At 37.8% G+C, this 22,966-nt stretch overlaps 1 protein-coding gene across 7 annotated transcripts in view; it reads right to left on the reverse strand.

Moving 5' to 3' along the window:
- opa1 (OPA1 mitochondrial dynamin like GTPase) overlaps nucleotides 1-22,966 on the reverse strand; it is a 130,048-nt gene that overhangs the window by 39,822 nt on the left and 67,260 nt on the right. For all 7 annotated transcript variants that reach the window (XM_072572547.1, XM_072572544.1, XM_072572543.1 and 4 more), the window contains 9 exons: nucleotides 21,975-22,039; nucleotides 21,819-21,895; nucleotides 12,665-12,830; nucleotides 11,810-11,962; nucleotides 10,823-10,931; nucleotides 9,283-9,362; nucleotides 2,690-2,830; nucleotides 2,182-2,298; nucleotides 762-855 (listed from right to left, as the gene is read on the reverse strand). In XM_072572547.1, the coding sequence (XP_072428648.1) occupies nucleotides 762-855; nucleotides 2,182-2,298; nucleotides 2,690-2,830; nucleotides 9,283-9,362; nucleotides 10,823-10,931; nucleotides 11,810-11,962; nucleotides 12,665-12,830; nucleotides 21,819-21,895; nucleotides 21,975-22,039 (1,002 nt within the window). The remainder of the gene's footprint in view (nucleotides 1-761; nucleotides 856-2,181; nucleotides 2,299-2,689; nucleotides 2,831-9,282; nucleotides 9,363-10,822; nucleotides 10,932-11,809; nucleotides 11,963-12,664; nucleotides 12,831-21,818; nucleotides 21,896-21,974; nucleotides 22,040-22,966) is intronic.

Genomic DNA, 22,966 nt, shown 5'->3' on the forward strand with positions numbered 1-22,966 from the left:
CACTGCCTTCAGTGTCTAGATAAAACTATTCCTGAGCTATCCAAATCATCCGTCTCTCTCGAAATATCTTAGGCTGAATGTTGTTTGTAAGTTTGCTTCATATATGACCACATATTTATACCGTCACAAAGACTGTCCATTTCCACTCGATAACATTGCCGGACTTTGTCTCATCTAATGCTAGATATCTCAATTATGCCTTTGTTACGTCTACATGACTGTTCCAGTGTGCCAATGGCCAACTTCCCACGTTCTGCCCTTCTAAACTGGAGGTCATCCAAAACTCTGCTATCTGTGGTTTTAGCCACATCAAGTCACCTAGCACCTCTTTAAAATAAATACTATACTGGAACCCAGTTAAACAATGCCTCTATTTTAAAATTCTCACTTATGCTTTATAATCATTTCACAGCTTTGACTATCCTTATCTCTGTGATTTCCTCCAGCCCCACAATCCTCCAAAGCATCTATGTTCCTCTATTCTAACCTCTGAAGCATCCCAGATTTTAATTGTGCCACTACTAACAGATGTGCATGCAGTTAACTATACTCCAGAATTTTCTTCCTAATTCACTGTCTTGCCAATTTTTTTCCTTCAACATATTTATCTGCCTGAATGTCTCCTTATTTGACTTGGCATCAAACTTTGTTTTTTTAAACACTCTTGTAAAGTGCCATTTTAATACATTAAAAGGTGCAATATAAATACACAGACTGTTGTTGCTGATGCATATTTCATCATTAACAGGATCTTAACTTACCTTCAGTATTTGTTAGCTGTTGGCGGAGTGTGTTGGCTGTAATAGCTAGCATTCGTTGAATACGCCAGAACAGGATAACATTATTGCAATCCAGCTATGGAGGCAGGCAAGGGGAACAAGTCAGATAATATGACAATCCTTAATTTACCTACATTTTCACCGCAAGTTTTGTGATTATAGCCATGGATTTTAGTAGTGGCGAAAGAAAGTGTTTCCGCTTTTGGCAGTGAGTCAAGTAGCAAGCAGGTTCAGCATAACATTGCCAATGCAAAGTCAAAGTTGAGCTACTCTGCTCTAACATCATACAATAAATGCTTTTTGCACCAGCAGAAAATTTTCCATTTCCCACGCCAATTTCTGAAACCAAGGTTGCTTGCTCAGTGTGAATTTGAGAGTAGTTAATGTTGTTTTGTAGCACCTCTTTGTTAGTAGATTAAAACTATATATCGGAACCAAAGGGTCCCACTCAGGAAGATGAACCTCATCCGTTCAAGGAAAATTTAAATGAAGACCGCCAATAAAAAGACAATGTGCAGTAATAAATTAGAGAAAAATACATAGAGATACCTGAAGAAAAATGAACAAATTGAATTCTCCAACATATATTGGTTGCACAAATTCAGATTTGTGCAAATTCTAACTTCAACTTAAGTGCTGGTCTAAAACTGCCTATATCATAGTGTTACCTTTTGAAACATGCTTCACCAGAGCAGAAACTTTAAAGACCATTAATAGATTTCAAGTATTTAGTCAGTTCTGCCTTCAAATGGAATGCAGCAGTTTTAATTAGAACAATCTTCTGAGATATTATACTTCTGAAGTCTTCAAAAAATATCGAACGGTAAATGTCTTCAAGTCCCATAATACACAGTAATTTTAAAAAAACGATGCCATCTAGCATTGCCAAGCTTTCATGTTTGCTTTTGCTACTGTACTCTGCCATGCTTGCTGCTGGACTTGGATCAGCTGTCGTGGTTATTTTGACAAACATCATCCATGAGGCAACATAAAATGAGACAATGAGAATTTAGAGAAAAATGAAAGGCCACACCTTCTGTTGCCAACTGCAAGGGACACATTCATCCTACATTCAGTCACAGCATATGTTACTGTGAGTGACACCACAGTTAGCTTCTGACAGCAAAGACTAGGACCATTCATAATATAAAACAATATAAAGGTATTTTAACAAGTCGGTGCCAGTAAAATGCATTTATTCCAATAGTTCTTCAATATGCAGAATCTTAAATGTTGCTGATCTCAGCCTGACAGCATAAGACTGCAGTTTATAGAGTACTGAACGCCAAAAAAAAAGTTAAGACTTCAGAACCATAATTGCAAATTGCTTCCAACTTTTGGTTGCCTTCAATAAAACGGTTTGGAAGATATTCATATTTTCTTTGTGTTATCTTTTTCATACCTCAGAGTCAACAAAATGCCTTTGGTAATAGTGGAAACCTCTTCTACAAAGATTACAATGATGCAATGACTTCTTCAAGAAGTGTTTTCGGTAAACTTGATGCCAAGTATCTTTGATCTAGAAAAAAATAAAAACAGGAGGTATTTTTTGAGATCAGTAACATTCTGCACAAGAAAATGAGGTTCTTCAAGAACTGTAATAAAAGTTCAACTACATTGCAAACATTGTTTAATTGGAATTATTCTATAATTGTTTAATTGGAATTATTCTATCACATCTGGTTACTAAAAGGAAGATTTCCACTCAGCAAGTACAAATCATAAGCAAAACTTCAAGCTAAAGTACATGCTCTTTCAAATTGTCCAATTGGTCAAAATACCTTACCTTCAAGATAACTAATAATATTTAAATAAGTGGTATTGAATGAAACAAATAATAAACCACATTAGTTCATGCATAATTGGTTTGATATGGAAACTAAGTGAAAAATTTGTTGATTCTCATTTACCAGAATGGTGTCCACATCTACACTTTTGGCTTCCAGATTTTTACGAACTGTCGTGACTTCATCATTGGCAAGATAAGCTGTGTGATCTTCATTAATCTTTAATAGCCGCTCCAATTCACTTTTGGTTTCACTTCTGATGTGCTAGAGGAAAAGTTGTATTCTGTTAAATGCCATGCAAGTGTTGAAATTGAGTCACACATCTTGGAAACAGACCCCTCTGTCCAACTAGTCCATGCAGACCATATTCCCAATTAAACTAGACCCACTTGCCTGTGTTTGGCCCATAACCCTCCAAATCTTTCCTATTCATGTACTCATCCAAATGTCTTTTAAATGCTGTAATTGTATGTGTCACACTCTGCATAAAAAAGTTGCTTCATGTCGTTTTGAAAAACACACCCCCCACCTTGAAATTTTGCCCCCTGGTTTTGACCTTTACCATCCTCGGGAAAAGACCTTTGCTATTCACATTATCTATGCCCTAGATGATTTTCTAAACCATGCGGTTTATAAAACCATGTGGTTTATGTCATCCCTCAACCTCCTACACCCTGGTTGAAGACGTCCGAGCCTATCCATCTAATTTTTATAACTCAAATCTTCCACTCCTGGCAAATTCTGGTAAACCTTTTCTGAATCATTTCCACTTTAATCATATCCTTCCTAGCAGGGTGACCCAGAACTGCACAATGTACTCCAGAAGAGGCCTCACCAATGTCCTGTATGACCTCAACATGATGTTCCAACTCCTATACTCAAAGTTCGGAGCAATGAAGGCAAGCGTGCTAAACACCTTCGTAACCACCCTGACTGCCTGTGATGCAAATTTCAAAAAATTATGTACTTGAACTTGAAGGTCCCTTTGTTCTACAACAATACCCAGGGCCATATCTTTAATAGTATAAGTCCTGCCCTTGTTTGTTTTACCAAGATGCAATACCTTGCATTTATTCAAATTAAACTCCATCTGCCACTCCTCAGCCCACTGACCCAATTATTCAAGATCTCTTTGTAACCTTCGATAACCTTCTTCACCATCCACTAGACTACCAATTTTGGTGTTATTCGCAAGCTTACTGACCACGTCTCCTATATTCTCAACCAAGTCATTTCTATAAATGACAAACAAAAGTGGACCCAGCCTGTGGAATACCACTGGTCACAGGTCGAGAGCCCAAAATCAACCTCCGCCACTACCCTCTGCCTCTTACTGTCAAGCCAATTTGGTATCCAACTGGCAAACCTACCCTGAATCTCATGGGATCAAACTTTATTAATTAATCTATCATGCGGAACCTTATCAAGGCTTCACTAAAGTCGATATAAATAATGTCTATTGCCTTCCCTCAACCTTTTTGGTTACTTCCCCAAAAAACTCAATCAAGTTGGTGAGACAACATTTCCTCTCACAAAACCATGCTGACAATTCCTAATCAGTCCTTGCCTCTCCAAATGCATGTAAATGCCATCTTGCAAGACATTCAAGTTTTTCACTGATGGGAATTACTTAATAGGCAACTCAAATTACATGATAAGAAAACAAAGCAGTACAATCATCCCATTAGGTCATTCACCTTGAACAGTGGATATGCTACACAGCGCTCTGGGTGTCCTCATACATAAATAACAAAATATTAGTATGAAAGTGCAGCAAGTGATAAAGGATACAAGTGAAATCATCTCAGCAAACTCTACGGACATAAACCACTGAACTGACTTCCCAGTCTTTCCTTTTGCTGATAATAACCATGTTTTTCCATATATGTGCATGAAGAGAGGGAGCTTATAAAGAGATGAGAATTTTAACTGGTGGAGCTACAATTCAATGGTTCATAATTGTTTATATGTAGCTAGAATCTATTTGCAATAAAATAGTCATCCATGTTAAGTACAGAAACCTGGTCATTGCTTTCTGTCAACCTGGGTCTGGAAGAAATTGGAGAAATTCTGCCCAATTTTGTGACAACTCTGGGAACAGGAAGGTTTGGTTTCCAGCTTGCTACCCCAGTGAGGCATTACCTAAGAATGAACTAGCACATTCCCTGTTGAAACTTTACATCAGCACTGGAACACAGTGTTATGATCCAACCTTTTCATCTTTAGAGAATCACAAGTCTAATTTATCAGCTACACAAGAAGTCAGTAACTTAATGAAAACTAAATAGCATACACTGCTGAAAATTCTAGAAATGCCAACAGCTATTACTGTTACTGTTTCCAACTGAAGAGGTTCACTTGATTCGCTGGTTTTTCAGAATGCCAGTAACTAAGCTATCCATTTGGATCAAAATAAGAATTACAGACCCAGTCTGCTGCAATCTATGAAATACTTGCATTATGCATGCGCAGAATAGTTGCTAGTGCGACAGATGTAGGCCAAGCTGCGCCTGTGCAAGCTCCAAATCTCTCAAATGCCCAACACAAATTCCCTGCCACCCAATACTTCCCCCTCTCTCCCATTGCAGACTCCCTCTTCACCATACCATCTCCCATTTAACTTCAGCTGATAGGGAGGGAACCAGCTCCCTCCTTTACATCCTACAACTAACAACTTGTCATAAATCATCAGTAGACGTACTCAGCTGCTATCCTCTCCTTTGAGAGGGATTTTCCAGTTAACACTGCAACCAGTTAAGAACACTCCGCCTGACCAACAGTAGAATGGAGAAAATGAGGACTGCAGATGCTGGAGATCAGAATCGAGAGCATAGTGCTGGAAAAGTACAGCAGGCAGCATCCAAGGAGCAGGAGAATAGACGTTTCGGGCATGAGCCCTTCATCAGGAATGAAGGGCTTATGCCCGAAATGTCGACTCTCCTGGTCCTTGGATGCTGTCTGACCTGCCGTGCTTTTCCAACACTACACTCTCGACTCTTGACTAATTAGAATGCATGGTTTCAGCTCCCTCTCCATTATCACGATCGTGTCCAGTTGTGCTGATTTGACTGCCATTTCTTTTTATTTGCAGCCTGTTACATTCAGAGCACTAGTGCAGACTTTCAGGCAAAGACATACTCTGTAGTGTCATCAAGCCACACCTTCTCATCAAAACGAAATGGAGTGCTGTACATGGGTGGGATGCTGGCTGCTGACACTAGTGATACCTTCACACTGCCCACGTGCAAAATAGTTGCGGATTTCTCGTAGGTCAGGATGCACATAGGCAGATCCTGGATAGATGGCATCACCTCACTTGTGTCATGACGTCATCTGAGCCATGTACACGCAAAATGGAAGATTCTCTCATTACCTGAATTCCTCTTACTTTCAGAGACATATATTATGTGCAAATAAGAATGTCATTAAAGACAAACTATATTCTGTTCAATTGTGGCTAGTTATAAAACTCTTTCTGTGAGGAAGAAAGCCAAATGGCCCATGTCAAAAGTAAGATTATGGGTGTATATTTGCTTTTATGGTCAAACCAATGTAAATCTAGGTTAACAAATGTGAAAACGCTTTGAGGTAAAATGCCCATTATTCAAGAACACAACAATGTATTCACCGTGAACGGCTCAGTAGCACCACCATTCCTTGAGCAGGCTGAGTACTGAAAGATACAGCTGCCAGAGTGTAGTGGGGAAGAAACAAAGGTAGCCTCATCCTTACAAATCAGCACTTGTCCATAAGAGATTTAGAGAATTTGAGTGACTACTGTACAGATCAAGTACTGTCTTCATGTGAATGACATCCTCCAAATGTTCTACCATGGGTCATCATCTGCATCAACTCCACCCTCACGAATAAGCCTATATCTCTTCCTTAAAATCCAAATCAATCTCTATACTGAACATGCTGAATTCTTATTCTGAAAGTGGGCCTTGTGTTCTCAATCGATAATGTGGTGCTGGAAAAGCACAGCAGGTCAGGCAACATTCAAAGAGCAGGAGAATCTACATTTCGGGCATAAGCCCTGATGAAGGGCTTATGCCCGAAACAAAAAGCAGAACAAGTTGGATGGAATGTCAGAGGAAGTGGTAGATGCAGGTACAGTTACAAAAATAAACATTTGGATAGGTACATAAACAGGAAAGGTTTAGAGGGATATGCAGGCAAGTAGAACTAGTTTACCTTGGGAAACCAGGTGTAGCATGGATGAGTTGGACCAAAGGTCTGCTTCCATGCTGTATGACCCATGACTCTAAGTCCAAATGGGCCAAATAAGAGTTGACAACACTGTCTTTGTTATTGTCATTTCCAGTGCCAAGTAGTCCACCAAGTTTCATTCATTTCTTTAGGTTTTGTAGCAGTTTGATGCAAGTGGGTGGCATGCTAGGCCACTTCAGAGTTGACCAGGTCAATTAAAAGTTGACCAGATTGCTGTGGGTCCAGAGTCATACATAGATCAGGCCAAGTAAAGATGGCAGATTTCCTTCTCTAAAGGACACGAGTGAATTATCAGTGATGTGACCACCTTAGTTAATAGTTAATGCTGACAGCAGAAATTTGTTTTTACAATTCTATTGTTACAACTTCACAATTTTTAAAAATCTGTCTTTATCCTATTGTTCTTTCCCTTTCTCTCATTTGCTGGACATGCTTCATTTTGAATTAAACATTCTAATCTTGAAAGTTTGGTTTAGACTTTCACCTGCATCACTAATGAATCCTCAACTGTGAATATTCTGTTGGCCACCACAGACCAGAAACTGAATCAGTCACACAAGTATTGCAGCTACAACAGCAGGTCAGAGACTAGGAGTCACATCGCAAGTAATTCACCTCCTCACTCTCCAAAGTCTGTCCACAATCTGCAAGGTACAAGTCAGGAGTGTGATGGAATACTCCTAACTTGCCTGGATACGTGCAGCTCCAACCATGCTCAAGCAGCTTGACACTGTTCAGGACAAAGCAGATCTCTTGATTGACACTATATCCAAAAACATTTACTCCTTCCACCACCGATGCTCACTAGATGCACTGCAGAAATTCACCTTCAACAGCACTTTCCAAATCCATGACCACCATCTTGAAGGACAGGGTCAACCAATATATGGGAACACCTCCATCATCCTCAAGTTCTCCTCCAACCTAGTCATCGTTTGGTCTTGGAAATATTTCATTGTTAGTTCAATGTCGCTGGGTTAAAATGATATTGTGTGTCCACCTAAGTCAAATGGACTGTAGCAGCTCAAGGAGGCAGCTCACTGTCATCTTCTCAAGAACAATTACGGATAGCTAATAAATGCTGGCTGAGTCAGTGACGTCCATAATCTGTGACTGAATTTTAAAAAAAGTCTCAAGACCTCGGGAAGGATTCTTTAATCTGCTCACCTGCCCTTTTTATGTAGTTCTGGCTGTTATTTAATTGTCCAGCAGGTGGCATTAATAGCATACTCATGATATGCGTATTTTGACACCATACTTCCTTAATCTCATGTCATAACTTCCAGAACATGGGACCTTATTTTTTTCACCCAAGTAATCTGTTTACTTTTGGCATAAATCACTATTTCTGATTTGCGCCACCATTCCTTTTCTTTCTTCCATATTCACGCAAAGGGTGGCGCTTGTATGGAATGAGCTGCCAGGGAAGTGCTTGAGGCTAATACAATTGCACCATTTAAAAGACATCTGGATGGGTATATGAATAGGAAGGGTTTGGAGGGATATAGGCCAGATGCTGGCAGGTGGGACTAGATTGGGCTGGGATATCTGGTCGGCATGGACAAGTTGGACTGAAGGGTCTGTTTCTGTGCTGTGTATCTATGACTCTATACCCCCAACACATACACAATTCTGCATTTTGGGTAACTGCATTTTTCTATGACAACTATCAATTCCCAAACATTTATATGTTAACAATATTTACTTGACAATCTTCAACAGACCCAACCTTTCCTACCTATTGTTAGATTGTCCTTTCCAAAAATGTTTTCACTCATCTGCAATACAGCATCATCTGTAATTCCACAAGACCAGTAAACACAAACTTCACAAATGTAACTTAGTGTTTCCTTTGAAGCTCAACATATCAAGGAATACTCACATTCAATGGAACTGACACAAAGCACTGCTACTGTTCTATCATAATCTTTATAAATTTTAACTGAAGCTATGAAATAGATAAAAGTATAAATTTCTGGTCCACAATATAGAAACTTGAACAGCAAATCACAATATACATTAACACCATAATGAATTTAAAGCAAAATCTGTCTGCAATTTCTGCTTTCACAGGAGTACACTTTCATGCAACTTCAGAGTATATACTTGCAGACATGAATTGATATGTAACACGTGCACCCTTTTCATGTAGATTAAGTGCAAGAACTTTTAGAACAACATTTTTGAGCAACATACTGAATTTGAGAAAACTCCATCCTTTAATTTCACCTTTCTGTTCCCAAAGTATATTGAGTACAGAAGCGATCTAATAACTGGTTGCTGGGGCTTAAGCAAAAAAAAAAATTCACATCTTCAAGCTCAGACTTTCTATCAAATATGTAATTCATTTTCAAATGTGGAAATACAGGGGCAAAGCAATTAGCTGTCCCTGTTTTCTGCTCAGTTAGCCCTTATAAATATTGTCTCAATTTTTAGAAGAATGAAGAATTAGCAAATGGTAAATATATTAAATGCATTTATCTCACCTGTTCCTTAGATTGTGATTTCCAGTAGAACCACCTTTCTTGCCAATTTGGTCCCACCATATCACGAATTATAGACTCAGCTATTAAGACAATGAGGAATAGATGATTAGAATGATATCCCTCACGTTAACTATTCTCATTGCATTTAGATACTCTCTTGTGCATGATCTAAAATGTGGCATTGATAATAAAACATACAGAACTATTTTCATCTGTGCTCTCTTAACTCTAAGCTGCACCTGCAGAAATATAAAACCAAATTTGGTTTCCTTTCTTTTCATGCACAGCTAGAGCACGATCCCAGAAAAAGTTATCTTTTCTTTTCCACTTCTCAAGAGAAGATCTCACAGCTATTTTACTGGATCAAGTTAATGAAACTACAATAAAATCACATTTTCTTTAATTTCCAATCTTATAGTTACTGTAACATTGATTGTTTTATGGCTTCAGAAGACATATCAACAAAGACTAATTTGTGTAGTTAGTTTTATTTACAAAGAATGATGGCAATCAATCATGTTCTTTTTATTTGCTGGTTAGACTCTATTACAGGCTCATGAGAAGGCAGAAAGTCAGGGTTGGTGAAGGAAGAAAACATTCACATTCTTTCAAAAAGAGAGCAAGCTTTGGAACAAGGAAAAGCTGTAATGAAGTAATGATCATCACAGAAATACAAATATCTCAACATTCTTGTCTACAGGGTAAGCAATGTGGTGATGAAGGATTTAAATCAGTGTTTTGAAAAAGCAGAGTAGAATTAAGGAGTCAACTAGAATAAAAGGAAGGAATTTTGCTGAAATTGACAGGGAAATGGAAAGGAACAGGTTACGATATAATGAGTATTTTGAGACAAAACCATGATAAAGATCAACATAGCAATAAAATTGATTCAAATCTGAGTGGAAATGCCAAAGCATAAAACATTGAAAACAAAATTGCAGAGTTAGAAGCATTCCAAATTGTTACTTCCAGATTTAGTGGAAATGATTGGAAGCTTAGTATTGTTAATTTATAAAAATTTCAGAAGAAATAAGGAGCAAATATAAAAGTGTACTTATATGTTTATTGAGCAGGGGAGAGAGAGAACAATATTGGTGAGGCATTTTGTTTCAACATCACAAGGCAAGGATATGCCAGGGATATTGCATTAAAACAGAATCCATGCAGGGAGTGTGTTAAGGAACAGAATGAAGGAGATCTGCCATAAACAGCCAAACATCTGAAGACACGTAAAGTTGTTTAACATTTTAAAATCCTTTGTTTTTGCACAAAACCAATATTAAATTTGAAGGTCTATTCGTTTGCAGAAAATTTTGGAGTTAAATTAAATGTATGGATAAACAGAAATGCTACCTTACTTTCTGACATTTGTACTCATATAGGATCAGGAAGGAAAGCGATATGGTGACAATGCCATCATCCTGAATTTTTTTAAAATGCATTTTAGGTGTTAATATTAGTCATGAAAAGGTACAGCCTACTTTAAGACAATGCAGTAATCACTAACAAACTGATATCACGTGAAATTTTAGAAACATACTGTCTCGAAGACGGGCTTGCAATGTTTCTTCCAGGAAATGGATTGCTGCATCCCATTGCTGTTTGTCAGATATAGAACGATCTTCTAAAGCATTGTGCTGGATGACTCGCTACAGAAACACAAAGATAATAATTAAATAAGAGTCAAGAAATCAAAAGCCAAACAAATCTGATATATTTTCAGTAAGTTTTAAGTTTCAAGATATAGGGGGACCCCAATTTACAAATGCCCAACTTACGAATGCTCATACTTGCGAATAAGATCCCATCCAGGGGTGCAATTTTAAAGATTTGGTATACAAATGTTTCTTGTACTTAAGAACAGCTATTTTATAATATCTTAAATAGCGGTCTGACTTGTGCACAAACCAACTGGACTTCCCAGTTCAGTATCATCCTTCCCAGATTGACAAGGAAGATGTTTTCGTAACTATACCTAAGTAATAGTAATCTGGTATCATAAGCTGCAATTTCCAGCAGCTCAACTAAGCATCAAGAAAACTTATCAAGTGTGGACCATCTTACTTAAATGATGGTCAAGCTGATATTTGCCTGTGCAACTTTCCTACTCAAGATACTTATCTGACAAGTAGGGTCACATCCTCAACTCAAAATACAATTTGGGATATTTACATCTTGAATGACTGCAAATAGTTAACATGTGGCAAATTTAATTTTGATATTAAAAATGCATTAAAGCTTCTTGATCTAAAATTACTCCATGTAAAATAAGACAAATTTGTAAATGTTGAAACAGGAAGTTCTGAAATAGTAATTGCTTCTTATTTTGGATTTTTAATTTTATATTACTAAGAATATCAAAAATATTAATCATATAACCATGGATTACATGTTAAACATTAGGACACATGCAAATTTATAAATTAAACTGCTGATAATATAATAGTGAGCCATTCCTTAACTATACCAATTTAATTGAGATCTTTTTGAGTCAAAATAATTACTACAAAATCAGATGTTGCTGTACCAGACTGTCTTCAGCCTGCTCATTCCATTTGTGTCGTTTTATACTTTCATCTTTAACAGCTTGTTTTAGTTTATCAAAGATATCATCATGGTCCTTCCCCTTGTGTTCCGACATAAAACGAGCAAACTCATCCTCCAATGTTTCCCAAGCAACCTGTGAGCAAGAACGCAATAAGAGAAGTAAGTTTACTAAAACTAAAATCATGGCAAAATGATTGATCATATCACACTTAATTTACATTAACTGCACATAACACATTAGATATTAGACATACCTGTAAAATGTGAAATAAAATGTTCAAAATGAGAAATCTATGATAAATATTGAGTTATGTTTAAACTTCAATTAATAAACTTAAATACAAAATGACGTCTCAATCTTTTAAACTTTATACAATTTAATTAGTAACTTTACAATTCCCAATTTTCATGACAATCCTTTAGGCTGAGAAGCATAATACATGCTGGACAGACTCTTTAAACAGCTGGTAATTCTACCAAGGATGTCAACAGCTATAAAATTACAGCCATGTTTGATTTAATGTTACTAGGATTGGCAGGGAATAAGGATAAAAAGTACGAAGACAGAAACTAAGGCAGAAACCAAAAATAGCCGGACAAAAAGAAAGATTACACAAGTCAAAATAATTGTCTTTACATGACGTTTGATTGTGGTGATAAAAGTGCTATACAGATTAAAGATTTTTATTCAGAGATAAATTCCAGATGCATTTCTTTCAGCTCCCAAAGTATCTTATTTGTTGTCAGGCTTCAGTTTCGTCAAATCAACCAAACTTAATTTAATAGATAGATAAGTGCAAGAAGAATGAGTGCACACTTTCAAACTGATTCGAACCTCTACTGCTTTGTGAGGTAGTTGCTTGTCAGTCCACTGTTTGAGTTTGATGTCTACTGTAGTATTGAATGTGCCCGAATTCTCAGACTGAGCAGCAGGAAGGTAAATGTTCTCTAGCACATGTGTCGAGACTCTTTCCCATAGCTTCCGTTGTAGAATCTCTTCCCTAAAAAGCAAATTGATAAATAATTTAAATAAACCAAGTTTGTTGTTAAATTTACAGCACAGCAGATTAAGGCTAACATAGGGGTAGATCAAGAGAATACATCTGTTGAGAATATATCAAAAATCTTGCATTTCCAGCACACAAACCTTACTTCATATTGTCACAATATTTGATCACACTTTTATTCATACATGCAATTTTGCATGTCTAACTATCCTATTCAATTTTGCTTTGTGAGCTGTCAAAATATAATTGTAGGCATTGACTGTAGTTAGGTAATGGAAAAGCTGCCATAGTCTCAGCAGACCACAGAGCTACTCTGAGCGAGGGGGAGAGGGGGCTGGGTGGAGAGTGCAAGAGAGACAACTGGTGGTGAGTTTAACCTGAGGGTCACCATGCCTCAGGCAAGGGGACAAGGTTGAGAAGGTAGGACCTTCATGGTAACTGCAGTTGTTGTGGAATTTGAACCCATGCTATTGGTGTCATTGTTCATTACAAACCAGCCATCCAGCCAATTACCCCTCTTTGACTGTAGGTACAGCATCCCTATGAAGCAAATTGCTTGAAATTTCTCTTGTCAATCTATCACAAGCTGGAATTTTTAAAAAAACAACTGACAGTGTGCAAGATCATGGGCAATTTACTGTTCATTCATAGGTTGCACAACAAGACCAAACTGAAAAGTGCACCCAGACTTAAAAGTGAACTCAAAAAAAAATTCAAAATTCTTCCAACTGACAAGTAATTAGCTCCTGAACTTATCTGTAAAATGTCTTAAAGCAGTCTGCCCAACGAGAGTGCGTATAAGGGAAGAAATTTAGGAGTGCAGATGCTGGAGATCAGAGTCAAAAAGTGTGGCACTGGAAAAGTACAGCAGGTCAGGCAGCATCTGAGCAGCAGACGAGTCAACATTTTGGGCATAAGCCCTTCATCAGGAATGTGTATACACAATAGAGCGCGAATAAGTCCCATGACAGATTATCTCCATTCTCAAAATTGTCACACACAAGTTTTGGAATCAGTGCAGAAGCAAAAAGATGCAACCATAAAAATTTCAAGCATGAATTTCGTGTCCCAATAAAATTATTAACAGGACACTTTAAGCAACTGCAATATCAACATCATCATGTGGGAACAACAGTGCTCTGAATTCTCTTAAGAGGATCCAAATCTTGTAATTCATAACTTTTTCTATGTTATAGGAGGTTCCCATCGAGTATTTACACAAGCCAACACAAACATTGATTATATTGCAGATGCTAATAATTTGAAAAAGATAAAAGGAAATGCACCAAGATTCTTGTACATAATTAAAGCAACACTATGCCATTTTTAAGTTTAATTTTACGAGATGTGTAGTTAACATAAATACATTAAAAACGTGCGAAAACTGAACCACTTTTAATCATTTTGCCAGTGTTGCACATTTCAAATCAATGCACACAGTTGCAAAGTGTTCAGATTTTAATGTCAGCTTCTGTCACCAATTCCACCATACTAAAAAGTGTATCGTTAAATTATTAAACAGTAATCCATCAACTGTTTGTCAGTCTAACATTCCCAACTAACTGCTTATGCATCAATTCAATTATTAGAAAGATAGCCACCAACTTTGACGAACTTTTAACTTTTGCTTGAAAGCAATACAGAAAAAAGATCCCTGAAGAATCGCAGCTGACCCACAGGACCAATATGATTCTCCACAAGGTCTCTGCCCTCAGCACAACACTGTAGGGCAACAAAATCTAGACAATTTACCCCTACAAAATAACAAAGGTTCAGTAATTTCCATCTCCAGTGTCTCTACAATGCATCCTTGGCATCATATGGATGAAGTCAGCAATGAAACAATCCTTTCTAAGGCAAACATGCGAAGCATGCTACCATTGATCAGATGAAAAGGTGACTTTGTTGACTTGGACATTTGCACAGAATGCAGGGTGGCTGCATCTTTAACATCTTGTACAGGTAGATAGATGATACAAAGAGATCAGCAGAGCACCCAAACCTCCAACTCAAGGATGCTGTCAAAGGGCATGAAAGCTATCATTATCAATCAGGACAAGTGGGGAAATTCCTGTTAATGTTCAATGAAAATAGCAATAGCAGCTGTGGGTGGGTGCTTGCCATCACCACGACATTTGGTTTCAAATGGTCCAAACAAGGCATCAGTAGCAGCAAAGAATAACTTGATATGTGGCAGACTTTGTTCTCCCAAAGTCACTTTGCTCAGTCATCAGAAGGACAGCAGCAGATAATCTCATGTGACTCCATCAAAGTACTGCAGCTGCATTCTATCATTCAATGGGAGAAGGGTGTAAACCAGTAAACACAACAGCAGGCAAAACTGGGTTCATTGTCACATTTTATCTTGACAAGAAGAGATTCTCTCAACATGTGCTTAATGAAGTACGTCATTTTTCAATTTAAGATGATTAATTTGGAGAATTAATTATCAATAGAAAACTTCAAAGACATAATTTTATAATGTTCCATGTTAAAATAACTTTACAACTCACTTTTCTGTATTTACCTTTGATCACAGGACACAATCACCATCAGCTGATTCTACACTTGTATGAACTGCTTACAAATGCTAAAAGTTAATGCCTGCCACTGTTCCATTCAGCTGCATTGGTCAGCCTAATATTGATTGTTTTTCTAAACTGTAAGTCCCTTGGGTAAAATACCAGTACATTCGATTCGTAACAACATGAACACTGGCCAGTAAGTGAATATACTAACAAGATAGCAAACACAATAACAAGCACTGTACAATTCATCATCAAATTGATTCAGCAACACTGGTCTATTTCCTTCTCATTCTTTGAAAGTTATTAATCTATCACAGATTCCCAAAACAATCAAGTACTTTCTTAAGGGACAGATTTAAATCCTTCGCAAGCTACCTAAAATATTTCACTTCATACAATTAATCAATAGGACTATTACAAATTAAGCTAGTATTTAACCCTTCAACTCAATTTTATAGGCTAGGCTTATAGAACTGAAGATTAACTACCTCGTAGTTGTTCTGGGGGAAACTGTAAACTGGTTCTAACAATGTAGAAAACAAATGCTGGATTACATAACCTTTTGTTCGGACATTTCAAAAACTTCAAAACATAATACAGAAAGGAAAGACTTTAGAAGAAACCGTAAATTGGAGTAATCTGTTACAAAATAAGGGAACGAGCACTGCTAAATTTGAGTTATGTCTTCTGATGTTATCTTGCGATACTCAATTGCACAAATAATGAAAGAAAATATTTTTCCATGATCTAACCAGTCTAAATTAAAATGTCTTCTTACATTGAAATACAAACACATCTAAACACAACTTTTAATTTGAAGTTGCTTAAAAAAAATTAATCGTTAAGTAGTACATTCTCAACTCACTTATTTATGCTACTTAAATGAATTGTCCAAAGATTACTGTTACGTACAAAAAAAAGAATTTTCAAAGACAAAACCCAATAATATAGAGTCATGGAGGCACAGAGATGTTTATCACAGAAACAGACCCTTTGGTCCAACTCACCCATGCTTACCAGATATCCCAACCTAATCTAATCCCATATGCCAGCACTTGGGCCATATCCCTCTAAATCCAAATGCCTTTTAAATGCTGTAATTGTACCAGCCTCCAGCACTTCCTCTGGCAGCTCATTCCATACATTTGTGTGAGAAAAACGTTGCCCCTTAGGTCCCTTTTATATCTTTCCCCTCTCGCTTTAAACCTGTGCCCTCTAGTTCTGGACTCCCCGAACCCAGGGAAAAGACCTTGTCTATTTACCCTATCCATGCCCCCACATTTTTCAAGGGTTCAAACTTCCTCTGACAATTCAATTTGTTGGTTACGTGAGTAACTTTCATTAGGAAACAAAATATTCAACTCAGGTTCCACAGACCATATGACATCTCAGCAGAAATAGGCTATTCAGTCTGTTGAGTCTGCTTTGTTATTCAAAGGAATCATGACAAATCTGATCATTCTTATCTTCACAACCTTTGCTTTTCTTACTGATTTAATAATCTACCTCAGCATTGAATACACTTGACGACCAAGCCTCTACAGCCTCCTGTGGTAAATAAGTTCCTTGGATTGACAAACTCAGAAAAAAAGTTCTCATCACTGTTTTAAATGGTGATCCTTTACTGTGAAATTATGCCTTCTAGTCCTAGACTCTTCCACAAGAGGAAACAACTCATCCTCACCTACCATGTCTAGCATCCCACAAGGATTTTATATGTTTCAATAAGGTTTCCACTCTTCTTCTAAACTCCAATCAGAACAAGCCCAACCTGCTTAACTTCAATTTATAAGAAAAACCCTCCATATCCAAAACCAACTGCGTGAACCTTTGGTGGATTGCCTCCAATACCATTATACATTTTCTTAGATAAGGAGACCAAAACATTTCACAGTGTTCTAGATGTAGTCTGACTTGTGCCTTGTATAGTTTTAGCAAGACCTTCCTTGTTTTAAAATATTCTATGCCCTTTGAAATAAAGGCCAGACTACTTGCACTCCTTATTACTTTATGGCTTTTTGTGAATCATGAATAAGGACCTCAAAATCATAGAATCTCTACAATGTGGCATAGGTTATTGAGTTTACATCAACCTTCCCAATAGCAGCACAGTCAGACCCACACCCTCTACCCTATCCCTGTAATTCCCATGGCTAATCCACCAAAGCCTGCACATCCCTGGACGTTATGGGCAATTTAGCATGGCCAACCCACCTGCCCTGCATAGCTTTGGACTGTGGGAAGAAACCAGAGCATCCAGAAGAAATCCATGCAGTCACAGTACAATGTGCAAACTCCACACAGTTGTCGGAAGACGGAATGAACCTGGGTCGAGAGTGTGGTGCTGGAAAAACACAGCATCTAAAGAGCAGGAGAATCAACATTTTGGACACGAGCCCTTCATCAGGAATGAGCCTCCCAGAATGAACCTGGGACTGCGAGGCAGCAGTGTTTACCACTGAGCCACCGTGCCACTCCATTGCTGTGATTTCTGCAGTCTTTCCCACTTAAGTAATATTCACTCTTTTGCTCTTCTTGTCAAAGCACATAATCTCATTTTCTCATGTTATATTCCATCTGCCAAATTTTTGCCCACTCAATTAACATACCTATAACTCTCTGTAGACTATGCCATCCTCACTACTTGAGTACCCATCTATTTTTGTCTCAAATATAAATCTGGCATTAGTACCTTTACTTCCCTCATCCAACTCATTTTTAGTATATTAATTAATACACATAGTAAATAATTCAGATCCCATCTTTGCGATATTCTACTAATTACAAGTTGTTATCCTAAAAATGTCCTTTTTACCCCAATTCTATTAGGTGGCCAATCCTCTGTTGTAAGACCATAAAGAAACAGGAACAGGAGTAGGACATTTGGCTGCTTAAGCCTGCTTTGCCATTCAATAGGATCATGGCGCATCTGACATTCCTCACATTCCCATTCCTAGTTTTTCCCATAATCTTTGAATCTCCAACTGATTAAGAGTCGATTTCATCCTTAAATATACACAAGGACTCTGCCCTCACAGCTCTCCATGGCAAGGATGTCCAAAGACTGTCAACTCTCAGAGAAGAAATTTCCCATCTCAGTCTTAAATTGGCACTCCTTTATTCTGAGACCATGCCAATTGGTCAGAGATGCTCCCATGAGGGGAAACACCCTCTCAACATTTATCCAGGAAAGCCTCTTAAGAATCCTATATGGCTTAATGACATTACCTCTCATTCTTCCAAACTTCAGTGAGTAGAGTCCCAACCTATTTAGCCTCTGTTCATGAGACAGTCCCGCCATACTAAGGATTAACCCAATGAAAGTTCTCTGATCTGCCAATGAAATGATATCTTTCCTTAAATAAGGGAACCAAAATTGCTCTCAGTAGTCCAGGTGTAGTCACCTTTACAGTTGCAGTGAGATCTCCCTACTGTTAAGCTTCAAACCCCTTGAAATAAGGGCCGACATTCCATTAGCCTTCCTGACCACCTGCTGCATCTGTGTGAGAGTTTTCTGTGTTTCACACACAAGTATCCCCAAGTCTCTTTGAGCTTCAGCTCTCTGCAGTTTTCCCCCACTTGAATAATAGCTCTTTTATTCTCCCTTCCAAAGTGAACAACTTCACATGCTCTGCACTATACCCCACTTGCCAACTTTTTGCCCATTTACTTAACTTATCAATATCTCCGTAAACAGTTTTCATCCTCTTCACAACTTGTCTTTCCACCTATTTTTGTGCTGGATCAATGTTACTATGGTAGCCCCAACAGCAAGAGCTCTTAGCAAGTAAGTTTATGTGCAGTACCTTATCAAAAATCTTTTGGCTAGTCAAATATATTACACTGACTGGTCCCTCTTTGTCTACCTTGCATGTTCTCTGCTCAAAGTAATAAATCTGTCAGGCATGATTTCCTTTTCAATGGAGGCATGTTGACTCTATTTGTTTATGTTATACACTTCTAAATGCTCCATTATATCCTTTATAAAAAGCTTTAACATCTTCCCAATGGCAGATATTAAGTTAACTGACCATTGTTATGTGTTCTTTTGTTTCCCTTCTTTTTTGGATAAAGGTGTTGCATTGCAAGTTAGTGAATTCTCTGTGACTTTTCCTGAATCTAAGGTGTCTTGGAAGACTGCTATCGGTGGATCAGTGAAGTGCTTAAAATTGAATAAGTGCAGAAATTTTAATGTCTCTGCAAATGAACATCAACTAATGTGCCGTACAAAATTGTGGAGTAATCAGTTAGTCTCACTGAGATTAAACACACCACACCTGCACTGAGCTAATCTAAACTTACATGGCTACACACGGAGAAAAAGTTGCTTTACCAGAAATACCGATTTTCAAATGAAACGTTAAATCTCCCCAATGAGATGGACATTTAGATACAGCTACATTATTTAAAAGAACAAGGAGTTCTTTCAGGTACAAGCCACAATTCTTTCCTCAAACAATAAATCAAATGAATTAACTGACTATTGGTACAAGAAAGGGATGTTCAAAGTAATCTGTGTATGACGTACTTTGAGATATTTTATTTAAAAACAAACACAATAAAGTACAACATGAATGCTGGCATTATGACTTAATTTTGTCAGGTTATGGAAAGAAGGAAAGGAGTAATACAGCATTTTCCACAAAGGGAAACAGAAGAAGCATTTTACCTTTTTTTGTTTCAATGTGTGAAATGGCAATATGACACAAAGGGCTGGTCAAGTAAATTATTCTTTGAGATCATTTGGGGACAATGCTCTTTCAGTTTATGAAAATCAACATAACTGAGGAACTTAAGGATAAGGTGTTTTTGGCACATCATAGATGTGCTGCCAGATTAACCATGTAAAGTCTAAAGAAGATCCAAAGATTATGATGAATGGACATATATTTTTGCACTGATGGTGTCCTTCAAAAGTTTGACTTAACATTTCCCTTTGCATGTTGTAAGGTATAGAAGTACGGAATTTATTATGGGATGAAAGGAGGAAAACATGATTTCATTCACCAGTTCTCACGTTCCTCTCCTCAAATTTTGGAAGTTATAAAAGGAAATTAAGCCTACAAATAATTTCCTTGCAAAAGTTTGGTTTACATTTAGAATTCTGTAATATTGATTGTAAGACAATGTCTGAATGTACCATTCAAGATTAGGTATTTCTTCCAAAAGCAATAGCTTTTCAGAAAGTAATTTCTCTACTGTCCTTTAACACAAAATGCCTCTCATTTTTTCATGGATTCAAAGTGGTTTCAGAAATGCTCTGGTGCAGAAGAAGCACTAAAACGCAGAAGGGTTAGCAGGGAATCCTTCTGAGAAGCAGTAATTTGCCAGAAACAGAACTTGCAGCATGCAATCAGAAATAATTCTCACTTCAGACAGGAACTGGCTAGTCAGATTGCCCTGTGCTCTGTAGTTCTGGATTAGTGGTGCTGGAAGAGCACAGCAGTTCAGGCAGCATCCAAGGAGCAGCATAATAGATGTTTCGGGCAAAAGCCCTTCATCAGGAATAAAGGCAGTGAGCCTGAAATGTAGAGAGATAAGCCAGAGGAGGGTGGAGGTGGGGAGAAAGTAGCATAGGGTACAATGGGTGAGTGGGGGAGGGGATGAAGGTGATAGGTCAGGGAGGAGAGGGTGGAGTGGATCTGGTTTCCAGCATCTGCAGTCATTGTTTTTACCTCTGTGCTCTATAGTGTCAGCAATGGCAAGGGCAGCAGTGGCAGGAACTGGGACAGCAAATAGCCATGGAGTCCTGGACCAGGGAAATGTAGGAGGTCTCACAGTGAGGAGAAGAGGCATGGCCTGAGGGTCTTGATTCAATGGCCATGGTTTTTGGGAGCAGTTCTTGAAGGGTGATGTGCCAAGGCAGCTTGAGGGAGAAACCCTCATCCCTATCCACTACTCTCACCCAGAGATGAGTGATCTGCCAGGATCCCCTCTGCCTCTGAACACCACCTGCCAGTCTCAAATATAAGACCAGAGACGAAATGACCCTAAATGTGGCTGAGAATCAGCTGTTTGCCTACACCACTTAAAAATTGTAGACAGGTGAGAGGCAGGCAGCAGGAAGGCTACTCAGGGACTAAAATACTCTGCCCAAATTAGAATTGGATTCTTGAATATACGTAAACTAGGTTGAGACTTCCACGCTAGGACCATGACAGACCTTGTTTTTAACAGTTTAATGTTAAGGTGTTTCTGTTTCCTCTCTTCCAACATTAAAGGATTGGCGACTTGATGTGTGAAGCTTTGTTGCTGACTTTACTACAATCCATAGCAAAACAATCAGTAAAACATCTTTACTGAACATTACTTCTACACAGGTAGCAGGCTGACACTGACAGTTACAAGATAAAATTATTTATCTTTATTTTAATTATCATCATTTCAGTAGAACTACATTGCTTTAAAAAGACAGGCACTTTATTTTTTCTGATAAAAAATAAAATAGCATTACCAGTGTTTCGGAGTAACCTGACTTAAGCTGATCACTTCATCCAGAATCTCATTCTTCGCTTTTTCATACAGTTCATTCTAACATTAAAAATACCAAGTTAGAAAGAAATATGAAATCACAAATACCCACTTTGACGTATTCAGAATTAAACGTTACCCTGTCTAGTTCCCTCAGCCGAGGATAGTTGTTCTTCCATTCAGTTTCAAGGTTAAATCGAGTTGCTAAAAATAAGAAAATTTAAAGAAATTAATTGCAATACATATTCAAATCCAAAGGTAAATGCAATCAAATTATCTGAACAGTGAAGTATACCTCTGTAATCAATCTAACTGCCACTTTAATATACACCTCTAGTAAACTGGAGCCAAAAATTGGCAATTGAGAGAAAGGAGGTTACTTTTCTCTGCGGCAATTACCATGTAAAATCTAAAATGGTCAATGGTCTTCTGTATCATCATTCAAACTGAATTCTTACTGCACTGGAAATGGTCCGAAACGACAAGAGTGCGAAAACTACAATATCCTACATATTGACTTTCATCTGAGATCCTTCTGAAATCTGGTGCCTGAAATTATTTATTGTGATCCAAAAGTCAACTAAATGCATGTAAAGCTGCATTCTTACTTTAATATATTATTTTTGTGCTTTCTCCTGAGATGTTCATAATTGTCATTACTGTCACATTATTCAAAAAAAACATTGCACTAATAACCCTTCAAAAAAAAAAGAGGTTCAATAGTTGTAATTTTAAAATAGCCCTCTCAAGGGCATTGTATCAACTTTCTGAGCAGAAGACTCCCTGGAGCATCAGAGACTGAGGGGTTTAGAACATCATCAAGAGCTTGGAAAGGGTCTTTCTCCAAAGTTTGAGGAGTCCAAAACTAGAGGGCAGAGCTTTAAGGTGATAGGGGAAAGATTTAAAAATGATCTAAGGAGAAGATTGAGGTGCATGTATGGAATGAGCTGCTAGAGGAAGTGGTGGATGCTGGTTCAATTACAACATTTAATAGGCATCTGGATGGTGTATGAACAGGAAGGGTTGAGAGAGATATGGGCCAAATACAGACGAAACTGGAATGATTTGTTTAGAATATCTGATCGGCATGGTTGAATTAGACTGAAGAATCTGTTTCCATGCTGCATGTCT

This window comes from Chiloscyllium punctatum, chromosome 6, assembly GCF_047496795.1.
Source record: "Chiloscyllium punctatum isolate Juve2018m chromosome 6, sChiPun1.3, whole genome shotgun sequence".
In the NCBI taxonomy this organism is placed as follows: domain Eukaryota; kingdom Metazoa; phylum Chordata; class Chondrichthyes; order Orectolobiformes; family Hemiscylliidae; genus Chiloscyllium; species Chiloscyllium punctatum.